At 35.9% G+C, this 19,422-nt stretch overlaps 1 protein-coding gene across 4 annotated transcripts in view; it reads right to left on the bottom strand.

Moving 5' to 3' along the window:
* UHRF2 (ubiquitin like with PHD and ring finger domains 2) overlaps nt 1-19,422 on the bottom strand; it is a 74,507-nt gene that overhangs the window by 11,669 nt on the left and 43,416 nt on the right. For all 4 annotated transcript variants that reach the window (XR_003001701.1, XR_003001700.1, XM_024734218.1 and 1 more), the window contains exons 5-9: nt 12,438-12,547; nt 10,032-10,218; nt 5,738-5,861; nt 5,368-5,475; nt 2,568-2,672 (exon numbers count right to left, since the gene is read on the bottom strand). Coding sequence is in view for 2 of the 4 variants with exons in the window: in XM_024734218.1 (XP_024589986.1) it covers nt 2,568-2,672; nt 5,368-5,475; nt 5,738-5,861; nt 10,032-10,218; nt 12,438-12,547 (634 nt within the window). In the remaining 2 variants the exon portion in view is untranslated. The remainder of the gene's footprint in view (nt 1-2,567; nt 2,673-5,367; nt 5,476-5,737; nt 5,862-10,031; nt 10,219-12,437; nt 12,548-19,422) is intronic.

The raw sequence follows: 19,422 nt of genomic DNA, 5'->3' as shown, positions 1-19,422 counted from the left end.
CAATCTTGTGTGTAATATACCTTCAAGCTGTATCACTTGATCTAAAGATTTCATTTTAAAGTTATAGCTTCCAACACCTCCAAACATAGCTATTCTTATACAAATAATTTATAGAATGTTACAAAATAAGGTCTTATGGGTTGGGAATATTTAGTTTAATTCAATGTTATTAAAATCAACTTATCAATATTAATTTGTAGGCTCTTTACAGGGCACCATTTTAATAAATACTCCAAAACTGATTTCCCAACAGCAATCTATACCACATCCAAGGCTTTTTTTTTTTAAACATCTTTATTGGAGTATAATTGCTTTACAGTGGTGTGTTAGTTTCTGCTTTATAACAAAGTGAATCACCATATCCAAGTTTGCTGCTAAATTTCAAACTTAAAAATCGTAACAGCATTGTAAGTTCCCCACATTTTACAGTCCATGGGTTTAGTCAAATTATATTGGCATAAAACAATTATCTATCATTAAGAAGAAAGTCAGAAAAGAATTTGAATACTAAAAGTTGTATAGCATCTACTAAATGTGAAAAAAACACGCCCAAAGAAGATATTAAAAACTAGCTCCACGAGTAGCTACAAATTTATCTTGCTATTGTTTTTGCCTGATTCAGTACTTAAACCGAGAAAAGTAACTATCAGTATGTAAATTAATTCTATTAACACTATCTCAATAGTGGTTCTTCTTCAATGCAAGATTATTTTAACTAGTTCAGACTGAACTTAAGATAATGAAGTTTTCTCTACTTAATTCTTGCTTGTAATAAAGGTCAATTATTTTGCATCTAGTTTTTCCTTTGATTAAAAGTCATAACTAAAATCTCATGGTTTTAAGTGTTTCTATATGTCCTAAAACCTTCATTCAATTCACTTTGTTGACCCAAAATTGAGGTCTATATTTTAAAGAATACGGTGTTAAGGAATTTCATCTTCAGTGTATACTCCATTTGAAGGAATTCTAATAAATAAGTACATCTAAAACAGTCCAGAATACTTCTTAAATTGATCAGATACAGTCTTCCAAATGGTATCTGGATTGACTTCACAATGCTCATATTTATAACCTTGTCGACTTTTAAAGTTGTAACTGTGGTAGTGCTATAAAGGAAAAAGTAGTGTGAACTAGGTAGGAGAGAGCATAATAGGGACAACCTAAGTTCAACAGTGTTTGAAACATAAGAACAAGAACATTTCTGATTATTCTTCAAGCAGCAAATAATCATGTAAAAATAGTTAAATTTTATGTCATTAACTCATCTATGCTTGAATTCATCATTATACCATGAAAGCACGCGGATGAAACAGACTGGGAGAAAATACCTGCAAACTACACATCCAATGAACAGTAAAAACAAACAAAACCCACAACCCAATTAGAAAATGGGCAAAAGACCTGAAGAGCTACACCACCCAAGAGGATATACACATAGCAAATAAATAAATCATGTCCAACACTCTCAGCCATTAGGGAAATGTCAACTAAAACTACAATGAGCTATATCTACGTACCTATCAGAATGGCTAAAAGAAAGCAACAACACTGAATGCTGGTGAGGATGCAGAGAAACTGAATCACTCATACACTGCTGATAACAAGAAGTGGTACAGTCACTCTGGAAAATACTTCAACAGTTTCTTTTTTTCCATCTTTTTTTTTTTTTGGCAGTTTCTTAAAGAACTAATCATGCAACTACCATACAACCCAGCAATTACACTTCTGGGCATTTATCCCAAAGAAATGAAAAATGAACACTCATATTTACAAAAAAACCTGTACACAATTTTTAATGCAGCATTATTTGCTGGAAATAACCAAGATGTTCTTCAATGGGTGAATGGCTGTACTGTGGTACACCTATATCCATGGAACACTACTCAGCAATAAAAGGGAATGAACTGTTGACACATGCCAACATGTGTCAATTTACAATTTGAGGATTATGCTGAGTGAAAAAAAGCCAATCCCAAAGGTTATATACACTATACGATTTCATTTATAAAAATTTTTGAAGTGACAAAATTATAGAAACAGAGAACAGATTGGTGGTTGTCTGGGGTTAAGGGGGGTTGGGGGAGCAGATATAGTATGGTGGCTAAAGAAGGGCAACATGAGGGATCCTTGTGGTAAGGGAAATAAATGTTCAGTGTCCTGAATGTATCAATGTCAGTATCCTGGTTGTGATATTAAACTATAGTTTTGCAAGATGTTACCACTGGCTGAACCTGAATAAAGGGAAAAGACATCTCTGTATTATTTCTAATGCTACATGTCAATCGACAATTATTAAAAATGTAAATGAAAAAAGAAGATGAAAAACAATGTAAATGAGTCCAAAATTAAAAATGAGCTCTAAAGAAAATGTGACTATTTTCACTGCAATAATCAGTACACACAAAGATTAAAGACTGCCAATTGATTTACTTTTTAACTGGTAAAAAACTGACTACTTCAACATAAAAACGATGCTAAAAGAGATGGGATTTATCCTGGACAAAGCTTCTGTATTTTACTGAATGATCAGAACAGGTTCTAAAGAACAAGTTTGTATCATGACTTACTACTTCATCCGCAAATCCACCAGCCAGGACAAGAGAGTAAGCTCCATCATTACTTCGACCATGAATTCCACCAACATGGGGCCTATGGACACCCGCTTCGCTCACCTATAACATCAAGACAGACGCAAAATACCTTTGAACAGTTTGTTAAGTTACATTTACAAAATGGTTTCACATATGTTATTGTATCCTAAAAGTTCAACTAAGAACTGAATATCACACAGAATTCTAAGTTTTGCTCACAGACTACTTCTCCCCAACTATATATCCTTCAGGTACTGAACTGATAACCCTTAAAACTGCTCAGGCCTAGAACTGTGTTTCAAAATAACTATTAAATAATTATTATCCTATGTCTATTGGTAATTCCAGCTCAGTTTGGGCAAAAAATAATTTACTATAAGTGCTCTAGATCTCTTTTTTTCTCATTTCTCATCTTTCATTATGGCACTGTTCCCTAGCCAAGTCAAAAAGGCAAGAGTCATTTCAGCCTCATTCTTCTGTATTCTTCAAACCCATCTGGTCGCAAATATTGCTGATTTGATCGCCTAAATCTCTCAAAACCATCTTTTTCTACTTTCACTGATATAAGCCTAGTTTGCGTATGAATACTTAAAACATACCCTTTTTCACTGCCTCCAGCAGTTTTGTTCCTTCAAACTCATTCTACCTATCACAAACAGAATGATCCTTTTAAGAACGTATCTGCTTTTAATTTCCAACTGCTTAACATGTATTAAACAGTCTTAATAGTATATTAAGCCCAAGTTAAGTATTACATATTACCCTCTCTCAACCAGGCTCCTATCTACTTTCCCAGCCTTATCTTCAGCTTCTCCATTATGGAGCCTATACATCTGAGCCCAACTACTCAATGATAAACATACTACCCATTTTCAATTTATTCATGCAATTCTTCTATTTCAATGGCCTACTACTTTTCCCCATGTATCTTCAATGCTGGCTCACTTAAACTTAAAGTGTCACTTCTTTGTGTACTTCAAACTCCCTAAGAGAAGTATTCTAATTCATTTGTTTATCACACAACTGTTCTTAGCAGAGTAAATCCAAGCCTGTATAGTGGGCTAGGTAAAGAGGCACATTAGAAGTTGATGAGAAGCTGATCAGAGCAACAGAACCTGGATTTAGGCCTTGGAAACACTTAGGTACTTTAGAGCATAGGACCATTTGATTCCCAACCTCACCAACCCCGATAATAAATCATGCTGAATCTTCCCTACTTCCTAAACTGCAAATCTGTCCTCCTAAATGCTTAGGCCAATGACCTCAGCCATCTTACACCATTATTAATGAGGCTTTTACAATCTGGGAATGAATGACAGGCATACAAAAAAAAGAAGCAAACAAAGAACAAGGCAATTAAAAATACACTAAGTGTATTTTATTATAATTTTTATTTCATATATAAATATTATAAATAATACATAGTATAAAAAATAAATCTTATTTATTATTGTACAGGCATACCTCAGAGATATTTTAGGTTTGGTTCCAAGACCACTACAATAAAGTAAATATTGCAATAAAGCGAGTCGCACAAATTTTCTGGTTTCCCAGTACATATAAAAGTCATATTTACACTATACTGTAGTCTTAAGTGTATGACAGCATTATGTCTAAAAAACGTACACACCTTAATTAAAAAATAATGCTGTCGGAAAAATGGCGCCTATCGACTTGCTTGACACAGGGTTGCCAAAAAGCTTCAATTTGTAAAAAACACAGTATTTGTGAAGTACAATGAAGCAAAGCACAATGCAATGAGGTATGCCTGAACTCAGTTTTTTTTTTTTTACTGTATTTATAGATCCAAAGTCATAATATAAGCCTTGAAAATTGATTTATTCAAAATTATGATATAACCATTGCAAGGATGAGAGGACAGAGTGTGTTAAACTAAATTCTTGTCTTCCATTGAAAGAGATTAATAAAACCAAAATATAAAGACAAAAGCCACACAAACACGTTATTTATAAATAAGGAGGTAAATTCAGAAAAAGTAACTTTAAAGTGACTGCCTCTTAGAAACAGAAAATGGTGAAAAAAGAGGGTAGGTTTTTAAAATATAAATCATACCCTAGCATTTAACTTTCCATGCTATGTATATGTATTACATTATTTTAATCTTAAAATTTTTATCAATGGTCTAAGCACCAGGGCTATTCGACTCTTAAAGTTCAGAATCCTGTCTAATTGGAAACTGCTCTTTACCTAAGATATTCTTTTTTCCACATTAAATTTTCCGTAACGAAAAAATTACCTTTCTAAAGAAGAAATTAGAAAAATACAAGAGTTTTCTTCAAGAGGAAAAGAGAAGTAATTTAATCCTTGGATTATCTGACATTTCCTCTAACCAATATATTAACATTCACTCAAGAGGATAATCCCCAAAGAAAACACCCTAAGTGAGCTTCCTTGCAGATCAATGACATTAAATGAGAACTTACTGCATGACTTAAAGATCTGTTTCAAATATTAAATTCTTGGCAAGAAAAGTTCTTCAGAACACTTAATAACTTTAACTACTATAACTATAACAGAATAGTAAAACGAAGTGATTCAAAGGCTTAGAGGAAGCCTAATTCCATGATGTGTGCTCCTCTGTCTGCTAAGCTATGAGCAAGAGTCTACCCATCCTACAGGAAATCTTTCATTCTAACAACTGAATGCCATGTGATACTACCTAGGTTAGTCCATTTAGAATCAATCGACACTAACACTGCTACAATTTGAACTATACCCAATTTTACCCTTTCAACTAAGCCAATTTAAAACATACCTGAACTCTAAATCTCCAAGTCGATCCAACAGGAATTCCAGGAATAGGTCCATAATGATTAGAAGGAACAATAGTACATTCTCTAGTGCGACCAACACAGGCCATTCCCTACAAGGTACCGAACAAACTGAGAAATCAGTTATGTTAAATCTTAAAGAAAGCCCTTAATTCCCATAAAATGTGGATAAAATAAAAACAATTTATACGATTAATATTTAACAATTTATATGATTAATCAATATAGTTATTTGTTAATATTTCAGATTCTTAACATCATTTATACCATTACTACTATTGGAACTGAAACACTGTAACTTGCGTCACAGTTATAAACATTATAACTAGGAAGACAAAAAACTTCCTTCTTTACCCTGCCCCAGTCTCTTCGGCTTTCAGTACTAGCTGATGGCATCTTTGCTTTCTTTTTACTCATCTTGAGTCTTTCACCAGCCTTTACAACTTCACTAGAATCAGTTTTACAGGAAGGACAATACCTTAAAAAAAAAGAAGAAAAGGAATTTTGATATTATTATATTAAAGCCAAAACAGAATGGCCTTTCTAGGTTAGAACAAGTTTTAAGATGTAATACTTGGTGTATATTACAGAGTTTCAGTTAGCATTTCAGTATTAAGCTTTTCAAAATATTTCCATGATTAAGCTCACCGAAAAAAACTTGTCATTCTTTTAGAGAACTTAAAATATTTTATTATCAAATTCTCAAATGCAGTGCAAAAGCCAAACAAGGCTGTCCAATTTAAATGGCACCATAAACTGTGATCTTATCACTAATCCTCAGAGTAGAAATTATTCATTTGGAGTTTTTATCATTAAAGCAAAAGTGGTAAGAATAGATGATTCTAGACTGAACAATGATCCATGCAACTGATACATCTCCCCATCTAAATTGGTTATTAGAATTCTCAGATTCAAAAATGTATATAGTCTAATTGCAGGCATAATGAAATGTGATTGATATCTGCGTGCTGAACGGGTGTCCTGTCACCTTGCTAAAATCACATATTACCTCCAGAAAGCTTTCTGTAGATATTTTATGATTTTTCTAATTAGAGAATATTACTGCAAATAAAATGTCCCCCCCCCGCAAAAAGTATAGTTTATTATAGCAAGTACACTGGATTCAAGGATGCTTGCTTATATTAGCTTTATCTCTAGCTCAATTTCAATTCTCTATACTTGTTTGTCCTTTAGTGTATCTGTAGTTGGTCATTCTACTGTAACTTGTACACCATTATAATCTGCCTTATATCATTTCTAAAAAGCAAAGCATAAGTATGTCTATAGAATGAGATGGGACTATTCTTGAGTCACCAAGAAATGGAAACTTTGAGTATATCCAAAGATCAACTGGCCACTCCCCCATTAGTCTTAGATTTCTTTTTCTATACTTCCCGTTTTATAATGATCTATGCCACGTGGCCTACAGAGTAAAGAAAATGACACCTGTACCCACTAGTTAATTTTGACTGCCTAATTATGAGACATGTAAACAATTCGGTCCCCGAGAAAATTAGTAGGGCAGTGAGATACAGAAACAAATTCAAGGTAAAATTATGTATGATACGGCAATAAATACTATCAAGTAAAATCCCTACTAATTTGGAAATCAGGAAGGCTTCCAAAAATTAATTTGTTGTAAGAAAGATTGTATTTTACCTGATGTGCTAACCCTATAACTATAATTTTATCAAAGATCTTACGGTGAAAGCAGATATTATCTCTGATGAGAAAATGAGTTCAGAGGTTAAATATCCAGACAACATGATTTGGAGAAGTGGAAAAGAAGATTTAAGGTTAAGGAATTCCAGGTAAAGTGAAGGACCTCGACATGAATGTAGAAATACTCCACAGAGTAATCTAAGACAGTCTTCTGGTTATAGTCATCTCTGGGATCCATCTTTTCATCAGGTTTGTTAAGAACCCAGGCACTATTTTGGCACTGGGTAGGGATAAATGTTTGTGATCAAAATATTTGTAAACAGTTAAGGAAAACTAGTACATACAATGAAACAATTTCAGAAAGTGGTAAATGCTATAAAGGAAATACATCAGGGTTATGTGGGTGGTAATAGTGATTAGAAATGTTATGTGTCTTTAGATACAATAGTTAAAGCTTCTGAGGTGGCATTCCAGCTGAGATTCCTATCAAGAAGCCAGGTAAGACATTCCAGGCAAAGAGGCGTTAAATGTAAAGGTTCTGAGGCATAGTAAGGAATGGTACGTTCTGAAGAACATAAAAGTAGTCGGGGGCAGGTCATAGATGGCAAGGGATGAGATTTTATCCTAAACGCAACAGGAAGACATTAGGGGGTTTTAAACAGGTGAGTAACCTGATTCAGGACTTAGATCATTCTGCTGCTGTGGCAAGAAGGATAGCTGGTAGACAATGTGAAAGCAAGACTAGTTAGTCATTTACTATACAGTTCAGGGTAGAGATAATGGTTTGAACTGGGTGGTGAGAGTAGAGAAACATTATGGAGAACTGTAAGATTTGCTCATGTGTTATTGGATGTGGTGGGGAGAAGAGAGAATCAAAATTGTGTTTAGCTTTTTGGCCCTCAACAAGTGGATGAGATGATCGTATTACCTACTGGACATTAGGTGAGGAGTGGGATTTTAGGGGACATGTTTGTGGAAATCAAGATCTCTATTTGGACTCACTAGTTTTGTGATACTAGTGAAGCAAGCAGTTGAATATAGGGAATATAAAGCTCAGGGAAGACTAGATCTAAAAATATAAATTCCAAGCTTTTTGCTTGGTATTTAAAGTCTCATGATTACATGAGGTCATCTAGGGAGCAAGGATGAAGAGAGAAAACATGGGTAGTGCTTTGGGAAACTCTGAAAGGTGGTAGATGAGAGAAAACCAACAAGAGACCAAGGAAAGGCCGGTGAAGCTGGAAGAAAATGAGATTAGATGATATCATACCAACTACAAAAACAGAGTTAGCAGGTAAGCAGGACAGTAAGGAGAGGACTCAGAAGTGACCCTTGGGTTTGGCAACATAAAATGTGTAAGCCTAATATAAGCAGATATAGTAGAGTAGTGAGAGGGAAGGTCAGACTGGAGTGCTGGGGTATGGACAGGAGGAGCGCAAATGGAAATAATCAGTGGAGACAGCTCTGAGAAGCAAGGAAGTGGGCAGCTTTCTCCCACAATACAAAGGTGGGAGAAATGGGACTTAGGAAAGAGTGTGTATGTGCATGTGTTGTGAAAACAAAGAGATTCTAGGATACTAATGAGAATAACCCAGTAATGGCAATTCAGGAGAGGAATTAACTGCAAGAGTGAAGTTCCTCAAAATGCAAAAGGATACGAAACTGAGAGCAGGAAGAAAGGTTCGCGTTTAGTGAAGCAACACATCGTCCACAGAAACAAAGAGGAAGAAGCACATGAGACTTCAGAGGAAATATAATTACTGGTGATGGTAAAATACAGGGTGTGACCATCCAAAGTAGCGGCAGAGGGTTAAAGGAAGTTGTATCCTTTTTCTTCTTCCCCCACCCCTACACAGCCTCTGCTGTAATACAACAACCTTCCCAACAGGTGGGGAGAGACCAAAGGAATGGAGAACAATCTATTCTTCACAATGATATCAGCTACGTAATGGTCATGTTAGTTATTTCTGAGTACAGTCTGTCATCTCTTTAACTTAATCCTCCATGCTAACAACATGAACCGTAGTCTAAAAAGAAAAAACTTCCTAATATGACATCTTAAGAAGCGTATTACACCTTTAACTGGGAACATTTTCCCCCAGTCTCTTTTCTAATCCTTTCTCTTTGTAGCTAACACTACTCAGTAGAAGTATAGATTCTGGCAAGTATATTTGACCTTGGTGCCTGGTTCTACTATTAACCTCATATGATTAAGTATGATAATCCATACAAAGCACTTTATTAGTGTCTTGCATGTACGAAGCACTTAACTGTTAAGTACCATTATAAAACATTCAATAGGCACATCTAAAATAACTGAGGGGTAGAGGGAACGATCTACAAAGGCTTCCCAGTTGAAGTCATACTTAAGTGAAAACCTAAAGGATGAGTATCATCCTGAAGTTACGCAAAGAGGAAAATGTTTCCAAGAAGAAAATGCATCAAGTGTAAACCCAGAGAAGATAGGGAACATGACTTATTTAAGAAGCTAAAAGATATTTAATCTGGCTAGGGTAGAGTATTTGGGGAAATAAAAGAGGAAAGTGGTAAGGGATACAGTGGGAGAAATCAACTAAAAAACACTGTGCAGGGCCCTGTACAGTAACATAAAGCCTCTGAAACAAAGGAGTAACTATCAAATTTGCATTTTTGAAAGAACACAGGACTCATATTGGAGAAGGGACTGGAGGGATTAAAAAATGGAGCGAGAGACTGTTGTTATAACTGAATAAAGGTATCAATGCCAAATAACCATTAGTTATACAATTTTAAGCCCTTTAATATACACTATGTAGGCCGCTCTCGCCTTCTGAGATGGACCGCATTCTGCCTACAGAATGTGTATCTCTCTCAATAAATCTACCTCTTACCTATCAAAAATATATATACACGACGTATCTTTAGAAATCTACTTTTGGTGTTTCAAAGACACATTTCACATTCAATTCTTAACACAGTAGCAACAAAAATCCCCTGATAATCATACCAGTATTCCTCTTCAGGGACCTTATCCAAAGGAGGATTCAGGCAGTAAATATGATAGGCCATGTTACATTCATCACATAGAACTTGCATGTTGGGTTCCTGTTTTCCACCACATATATGACAGGAGCAAGAACGGCATTTCTTATTTGGGTCTCCACCACAAAAGTCACATTCAGGGTCATTTTTCCCTATTAAGAACAAAATTATAGCAAGCCTAGTCTTAAAATCATTTTTATCTCTATGAATCTTATAAAGAAAAACCCATGAGAATAACATGCAGCTTTTTTAACAAAGAGAAAAGAACCATAAGAAATAATCCAGTATAGTACTTTAAAGTTCCCCAAATGTGCATCGAGATGCCTAGGGGCAATGCAGTGAACTCACGGGGCACCGTAAGATATATTAACATTTCAAGCAAAATACAATACTTGAACAAAGTTGTTTGGATTTAACTACGTAATAAACGAAACTATTATGTAACACCTATTCTGCAAATCCAAACCTTTCCTTGTGGACTGAACTAGGAGGCGTACGGCTATTAGAAGTTAGCAAACCCATTTTGGTTTTGCTATGCCCCCAATATACTCTTTATTAGTAACAGTATCTAACGGTTTATTTATTTTTTTTATCTTACTTGTCAATTGGTTACCAGCTTCCCCCATCTAAACCCAAACACCTTCTGCCAAAATATTCACTTGAAATTATAATATATACACAGAAATCTTATAGTAATGCTCACTAATACCAAAAGTAAAATTTAAATGTCAAAAGAGTAACAGCTGGACAGATTTTGTGTAAAATGAGGTAAGTTTATAAGAACTATAATACAGAGGTAGCCAAATATGTTAAATTCAAAAAGGAAATTGCAGAATAAATTTTTTACACAAAATTAACTGTATAGATACACAAAGATGAATTAGATAGATACAGAAAGATGTCTAGAATGACATATTGTTAGAGTGATTACCTCTTGGGAGTTCTATAATTTATATAGTTCTATACTCTGAATTTCTTACAAGTGCACACAATAAATTCGCGAGGAATTTACCGTATCAGAGCTGATTGTTCAATAAGAGAAACAGGGAAGAAGTACTTGACAAATAAGAGACGGGGAAAGAAAATTGCCACTGATTTCAGTACTAACTTTCTGACTGACCACACACTGCCTATTCTTGCTAATGAATGGAAGGTTACAATTTTGTTTCACTTCCACTAAGGTAGCTGTGACAACATATAAGTAATGGAAATTTCACAGCCCTAAAATACCAAAGGTATGTTTAGATTTTTGGTTTGGAGAATGATCTGGTCAATGGCAATCTGGCTGTGAAATGGTTTCTTTACACAGAAGTTCAAAGCTGTAGCTATAACATGATTAGCATTAGACAGAGGAAAGAACAACATATACATGCAGATACACTGATAGAGAAAACACAAGAAAAACCTGGTCAATCTTCTTTTTCTATTGTGTTTTACTGAGAGCAAGTAAGTCACATTAAATAAGTTTACTCATCAAGTTTACCTGTATTCCTAGAATATAACCATACAGTCATAAGCCATAGAAACAGTCATAAACCACAGAAACAGTCATACACAGTATGCCTTAAGGTTCTTAATTCACGTAGATTAGCATCACAGCCTCAAAAAATGAGTATGGCTTAGACCAGTAACATGGAAATCTTATTTATTGATCTGTTAAAGGTCTTGTCTTGTTCTAATCTTGCACAACTGTGGTAAGAAGAGGTTAGGCAGAACTATTTAATCTTGAATATTTCTTTTCCCAGAATATACTAGACATTGACACACAGCATAAAGTCAATGAATTGTTCTCCAGAAAAAAAATCAGAATTGACAGAGTATGAGACACTGTAACCTATTTGCAAAGACAGTGACTGAACCATGAATGAAAAGACTTAGAATCTAGTCTGCCTCTGTTACCAACTAGCTACATGATATTAAGTAAAATATATGCAAGGAAGAGATAAGGCTACACTCTAACATCCTAATGATGACATAAACCTCATTCACTACCTCCCAGAAATTCAGGGCTCAACCAGCATTATTCTTCTTAGGCTCTACTAGTGTAAAAATAAGTCTCACTATTCAAAATTAATCTTAAATGGCCACAACATTACCAAAGTGGGTTTTTAATCTGGACAGACTCTATAATAAAGGAAACAGCAAGAAAATGGCAATAAAATGCCAAGATGAGAAAATATTTTTTGAAGATAAATCTTATCATTTGAGGAAAATCCATTAAACCAAAATAGATCTTACATCAAAATGGTTGTCTTGAAAATAAATTTGTATGGTCTACAATTTTATACTTTCACAAAAGTTATTCCCTGGCCAGTTAAAATGGCAATCATGAACAATAAATGCAGTCTCAGCCCGTAAGAAAAATCCATACTTAAAAACTTTCCATCTGCCAATGAAAGAGGATGGGCTCCAGGTTTCTCGATCTTGAAGATTTCATTTATGAATCTTATCTGACAGTCATTTAATTTTCCTTCAGAACCCCTGTTTAAAAAAGGAAGAAAGGTTAACCTCTGCCAGCAAAATCTAAATCACACACAAATAGTAATTAAAAGTCAGTTTGGAAACTCGCTGAACACTTCCTATTTACAAATGGGGATTACAGCTATTCTAATCACTGAGTTATTGCTTCCAGCAGTAGGAAAAGTCCAATGATTAATATTTGAAGTTAAGTGTCACTTTTAATATCAGGAAAAAAAATTCAAGACTCAGATCATCTGGTGAGAAGATAGCTATCTTGTAAATTTAATTTAACTTAAGGACTAGGTAAAATGATACTCCCAATTAAAATGAAAGATTTAAACATATTTCCAATAAATATGGCAAGTTTCTGGGTAAATAGATGACCTCTTATTACAAAGAAAAGTCTTTCAAATACTAAGCCATATTTTTCACAGCCACATTTATAGCTGTTTGCATATACTTCTTCAAAGTTTCTTGCTGTGATTGTGGATTTGTATAATTCTTTTAATTTATCAACTTTTGCTTTGTATTTTTGAAGATATAGTATTGGGTACATACAGATTAAGGATCCTTAAATCTTATGAAATGTCTTTGTATCTCTAGTAATGCATTTTGTATCAAAAGTGTACCTTTGGTTTTTTTTTTTTGCGGTACGCGGGCCTCTCACTGTTGTGGCCTCTCCCGTTGCGGAGCACAGGCTCTGGACGCGCAGGCTCAGCGGCCATGGCTCACGGGCCCAGCCGCTCCGCGGCATGTGGGATCTTCCCGGACCGGGGCACGAACCTGCGTCCCCTGCATCGGCAGGCGGACACTCAACCACTGCGCCACCAGGGAAGCCCATACCTTTGGTTTTTTTGATTACCATTTGCTTGGTGACTTTTTCAATCATTTCACCTTTTAAAACTTTTAATGTCAAATGCAGAAAATTTATAGATAAATGTATGGTTTAGCCAATTATAAGGTACACATCCTTGTAATCAACCATGACAAGAGATAGGACTGTCAACTACCTCAGCAGTTCATGTCCTCCCTCCCAGTCACAACCTCTTCACTCCCTCCCACGAGTTATATTTACCTTAATTTTCTTCAATCTTCTCACCTGTCTGCCTAAGTATATGATATAGTTTTGTGTTTCAAAAACTAAATTCCCGGGGCTTCCCGGTGGCACGGTGGTTAAGAATCCGCCTGTTAATGCAGGGGACACGGGTTCGAGACCTGGTCCGGGAAAATCCCACATGCTGTGGAGCAACTGGGCCCGTGCGCCACAACTACTGAAGTCCGCGTGCCTAGAGCCCATGCTCCGCGACAAGAGAGGCCACTGCAATGAGAAGCCCGCGCACAGCAACGAAGACCCAACGTAGCCACAAAATAAAATAAAACTTTTTAAAAAAAAAAAAAACAAAAAAACAAGAAACTAAATTCCCAATATTTTTCCTTATAATTTGTTGAAGAAGCCCCACCATTTGTCCTATAGAGTTTCCCATGGTCTCGATTTTGATACCTGCATTCCCAAAGTGTACTTTAGTTTTTTCTGTCATTTATATTTCCAGTAAATCAGTAGTTGGATCTGGAGTAAAGGCTGAAAACCCTTGGTTTGATGCCTGTTTTTAACAATAAAGTTTTACTGGAACACAACTATGCCTATTCGTTTATGTATTCTCCATGGCTGGTTTCACGCTACAACAGCAGAGTTGAATTGTGACAGAGACCATCTAGCGGCCAAAGGTTAAACTATTTACTATCTGTCCCATTATAGAACAAAACTGCTGACCCTTGCTCTAAATGTTTACTCAAATCCAGGTTCATTTTTGGGGTAAATCTGTCTATAGGTCTATTTTCATCAGTAAGCACCTAATTATTTAGTTATCTTTTCCTACAGCAGCCATAGATGCTCAATGCCTAGATTAATTCACTGGGAATTGGAAAATGTTGGTATTCTAGTTCTTTCATTCCTTTTTTACTTATTTGCTGGAATAATTCCATAAAGAGAAACCTGAGCTCATCAATTGCTTGGTGACAGTGGTATAGCTCATATAACAAATATAGATGAAATGCTTTCTTTAGCAGTTTAAAAAACATAGTTCTCAAACATTCTATGTAGGTGACTAATGAGTTTCTATGTAACTAGGAGTTCACGTATTTGAGGTGTTTCAATCCACGCTAGATATTTTCCTTATTGATGTTCGAATCGTCTCATCTTTGGCCAATGGGATATTCCAGCTGATTCTCAAATCTTTCTGACAAGAATTTAGCAATGTTTGTGGGCTTCCTTGTTATGTGCAAGACAAGATTTTTGCTCTCAGTTCATCTTGTACATTTTCTGCCCCCACCCTGTGTCTTTATTTTTTTAATAGATCTTTATTGGAGTGTAATTGCTTTACAATACTGTGTTAGTATTACAATACTGTATTAGTTTCAAAGTGAATCAGCCATATGCATATATCCCCATATCCCCTCCCTCCCACCCTCCCTATCCCACCTCTCTAGGTCATCACAAAGCACCGAGCTGATTTCCCTGTGCTATGCTGCTGCTTTCCACTAGCTATCTATTTTATATTTGGTAGAGTATATATGTAGATGCTACTCTCAATTCGCCCCAGCTTCCGACCCCCGACGGCCCCCCCAGCCTGTAGTCTTATCTCCAAGGAAGCCTAGTTTCTTTTAGGTGGAAATGGTTATTTTAAGACCACAATTTAGGCACTAGAAAAGCTTTCTAAAACTGGATTGATCACTATTTCTAGACCAAGCTACAAAATTTAGACATACACATTAATACACGTACAAGATACCTCATGAGTTCATGCAAACACTTTCTGTTCAAATTCAGGACTAAAGGATAAGTCTGCTTTTGACAAAGCAATTATTTCTCTTTCTCCTTTCCCCCACAGTCAGAAAATCCTAGTTCTCAAAGACACCAGGGATGCCTAAATTAGAATGCTACAAGTACTTCTTTGCGTATTACCCCACATTACATGACATTTTCACCAGTTGTCATTATGACTACAGAAAATACTTTAAAATTTCTTTGTGTATTTCTGCCATGTCTTACAGTTATATCTACAGTGTCAGACCATAAAACCATTACATACTACACTTTCTCCTTTATGTACCTCCCTCTAGTCCCAGTTCTAGATGCAGAGATATTTTTAATGTTTATCACTGCTCTATGTCAAATTGCCTACAGTCATCTTGATGGTCTGAAACTAGTTCTCTACAAGATTTCCCAAGAAGGGTTCATGAGAACAATTCCTCCCCTAGTTCTTACAAGTTAATGACAGCTTGTCTCCAGCCTTTATACTGAAGGCCAGTTTGGCTAGACTTAAAATTCTTGGCTTACCTTTTCTTGACTCATGGATGTCTTTCTGGGATGTTTTCCTTGTAAGGGTGTTATCCTGGTTCCTTATTTTTTCTTTTTCTTCTAACTTTGTATGGATTTCACATCAATGTTTTTCTTTTGCTTGTTTTTATAAAATTTTCTTGACCCTTTAGAGGGTATAACTTCAATTAGGTTTGCTAGATCACAGCCACAGAGCTCCACATAACTCAGTTTTGTTGTTGTTGCTTTTTGGAGAAGCATTCAAAACTACAGCAGCTAAAATCTAATCTGATAGAAAGCAGATCAGTAGTTTGAGGCCAAGGTTGAGGGTTGTAGTAGTAATTGTGACTCTGATGGAGCCCACAGGGACTTTTGGTGGGGGGTAATGAAAAGGTTCTATATCTTGATTACAGTGGTGGCTTTATATGGTACATATTGCTTTAAGTAAACTTTGCCTCAAAAATTAATTTAAAAAATGACGCTATAGAAACTTCCTTTTGGTATCTCCTGGCTCTATTCCCCTGCCCTATTTTTAACTGGACCCTTTTTTCCTTTGTCTTTACTGTTCCTGTCCTACTCAATTTGGACTGCATTCCTAGTAGTTTATTCTCAATATGGGACTTTGTCCTGGAATGGAACTTTAGCTGACTAATTTTGAGAGTACATAGTGCTCTAATCTCTTCAGACCTTACTGCAAACTGCGTATACTCATCCAAACTGGGGTGCATACCCATTTCTGGCTTCAGCTGCTGTATTAGTTAACTATTACATAACAAGTCACCACAAAACTAGCAGTTTAAAACAAAAATTACCTCAGTTTCTGTGGATCAGCAATTTGGAAGCAGCTTAGCTGAGTAGTTCTGGCTCATGATCTTTCTTGAGGTTTCAGTCAAGCTGTTGACCAGACCTACAGTCTAGTCTCATCTAAAGGCTCAACTCGGGGAAGACCAACGGGCTGTCTGAATTCTCACAACATAACAGCTGGCTTCCACCAGAGGAAGTGATCTGAGAGAGCCCAAAATGGAAGCTTCCATGTTTTCATAACCCAATCTCAGAAGTGGTATACCATCACTTCTGCCATATTCTACTGGTCACAAAGAGCAACCCTAATAAAATGTGGGAGGGAACTATGCAAGGTGTTGAGTACCAGGAAGCAGGAATTATTGGGGGTCATCTTAAAAGATGGCCACCATAGCTGCTACTCTCAGGTGAGATAGCTTGCTGAGGTAACTTATTATTTTGGAGTTCTTGGGTCAATCATATTTCCTGTTACCCTCTTCTTCCTCTTGTAATAGTTACCGATACCGCACAGGTCTTGTAGCTTTCAGTTGTTTATCTCAGCAGCTATCTTGGTGTTTGTGGGAGATACCACATCACCCTAAATGTCTGTAGATACTGCCCTTAATTTTTGGATTAGATCTTTTCATTCTATTTGTTTTTATAAGGATATCTAGGAAGATTAAAATCTATGCTGTTGCCATCTTCCTAGCATCCCATCCATCCTTATATTTTCAACTTCTGTGATTTCATATTTAAGGAGATTTTCTTATAAGCAGCCTAAGAGTTTTGTTTTTATTTTAATCTAGTCTGTTGATCTTTGTCTTTATAATATTTAGTTCATATATAGTTAATATAATTGATGATATATTTGTTGCTACCATTTTACCATGTCTTCTATTTTATCTACCTTTTTGTCTTACTCTTCTTGATTGCCTTCTTTTGTATTATTCTATTTCCACTCTTAATTTGCTAATATTTTATTAATTTTTAGTGGTTCTTAGAGAATGCACCATGCAAACCTGAAAAATCAATCTGCTTTACGTTTTACTTTCAGTACTTTCCTGATCACGTCAGAATCTCAAAGCTTCATTTACTAATCCCATCTTTCACATGGTTATCATGATTTTATTCTACACATATTTTAATCTTATTTTTTCAGTAGTCTATTTGTACTCACACAGTTACCCTTCCTCTGTTCATAATTACTTCCTATATTTCCTTATTTCTATCTGAGATCATCTTCCTTCTGCTTAAAGAACTCCCTTTAGTATTTCTTTTAGTGCAAGTCTGTTGGTTGGTATCCTCTCAGGTGTGGTCTGACGTCTTTATTTTAGTTTCATTTTTGTAGTATATTTTCATTAAAAATGTATTCCTAAGTTGAGAACTTTTAAAGTTAGTGTTTTCAGATGCCATTCCACTGTCTTCTAGCTTACACTACTCCTGGTTAAAACTCAGCCGTCTTCCCTTTGATTCTACCTTTAGTTTTCAGCAGCCTTATTGCAATATGCCACTGTTTTCTTTTTAATTATCCTGCTTAGGAACTACAAAACTTCAATCTTCGACTGACGTCTTTTATCAGTTTTGGAAAATTCTAGCTATTACATTTTCAAATAGTTTTCACCCTACTCTCTTTTGGGGAACTACAAAAAGATGTAAACACACCTCTTCACAAAGTCCCACATATATAACAGTCTTTTCTGTATTATTTTCCATTATATTTTCAATGTTTTAGTTGGATATTTTTCACTGACTTGCCTTTGAGTTTATCCTGTCTTCTGCTGTGTCTTATCTGCTGATAAACCAACCTAAGGAACTCTTAGTTGTGGAAACTGTATTTTTCACTTCTTATTCTCCATCTGATTATTTTATAGATTCTAATTCTCAGTTGAAATTCTCTATCTTTTCAACTATTTTCTTAAGCATATTAATTATAATTACTTTAAAGTTCCTGCCTGATAACTTGATCAAGATCACTTATAACTCCATTTCTGTTATTGGTTTATCTTCTTCTGGTTTTTGATTATGTGGCCCTGTCTTTTGGTAGCACAGTATTTTTGATTCCATGGTAGACAGTATATTTAAAACATTAGAGGTGGGCTTCCCTGATGGCACACTGGTTAAGAATCCACCTGCCAATGCAGGGGACATGGGTTCGAGCCCTGGTCTGGGAAGATCCCACATGCCATGAAGCAACTAAGCCCGTGTGCCACAACTACTGAGGCTGCGCTCTAGAGCCCGTGAGCAACAACTACTGAGCCCGTGTGCCACAATTACTGAGGCTGTGCTCTAGAGCCCATGCTCCACAACAAGAGAAGCCACCACAATGAGAAGCCCGCGCACCACAACGAAGAGTAGCTCCCGCTCTCCGCAACTAGAGAAAGCCCGGGCACAGCAACGAAGACCCAGTGCAGCCAAAAATAAAAGAATAAAATAAATAAATTTAAAACAAGAAAGAAAGGCATTTAAAAAAAAAACACATTAGAGGCTTCAGACATTATCTTACCATTAAGAAGGTCCAATCTTCCTTCTGCTGGAGAGATACTACAGTGGTTTAACATTTTAATTAGCAACTCTGCTGAGGCAAGGCTGGTTTTTCAGCTTTGGTAAGGTTTAGTCTATCTGTCTGCCTTAACCATCTACAGTTTTCAACTAAGAGCCTGTTGTATATTCTGTGGGTCCACTCCACCAGGGATCCCCACATTCATGTTTGCCTTCTAAGACTGCTAAAAACTCCACTTTGTTTTTTACTTATGTTTTTAGCCTCCTGCCTAGGAAAACCCAGTATTTGGCAAAAGTCCTA

The sequence above is a fragment of the Neophocaena asiaeorientalis genome, unplaced genomic scaffold (genome assembly GCF_003031525.2).
Source record: "Neophocaena asiaeorientalis asiaeorientalis breed wild unplaced genomic scaffold, Neophocaena_asiaeorientalis_V1.1 scaffold256, whole genome shotgun sequence".
NCBI classification, from domain to species: Eukaryota; Metazoa; Chordata; class Mammalia; order Artiodactyla; family Phocoenidae; genus Neophocaena; species Neophocaena asiaeorientalis.
This window is presented reverse-complemented; position numbering and strand designations above follow the sequence as displayed.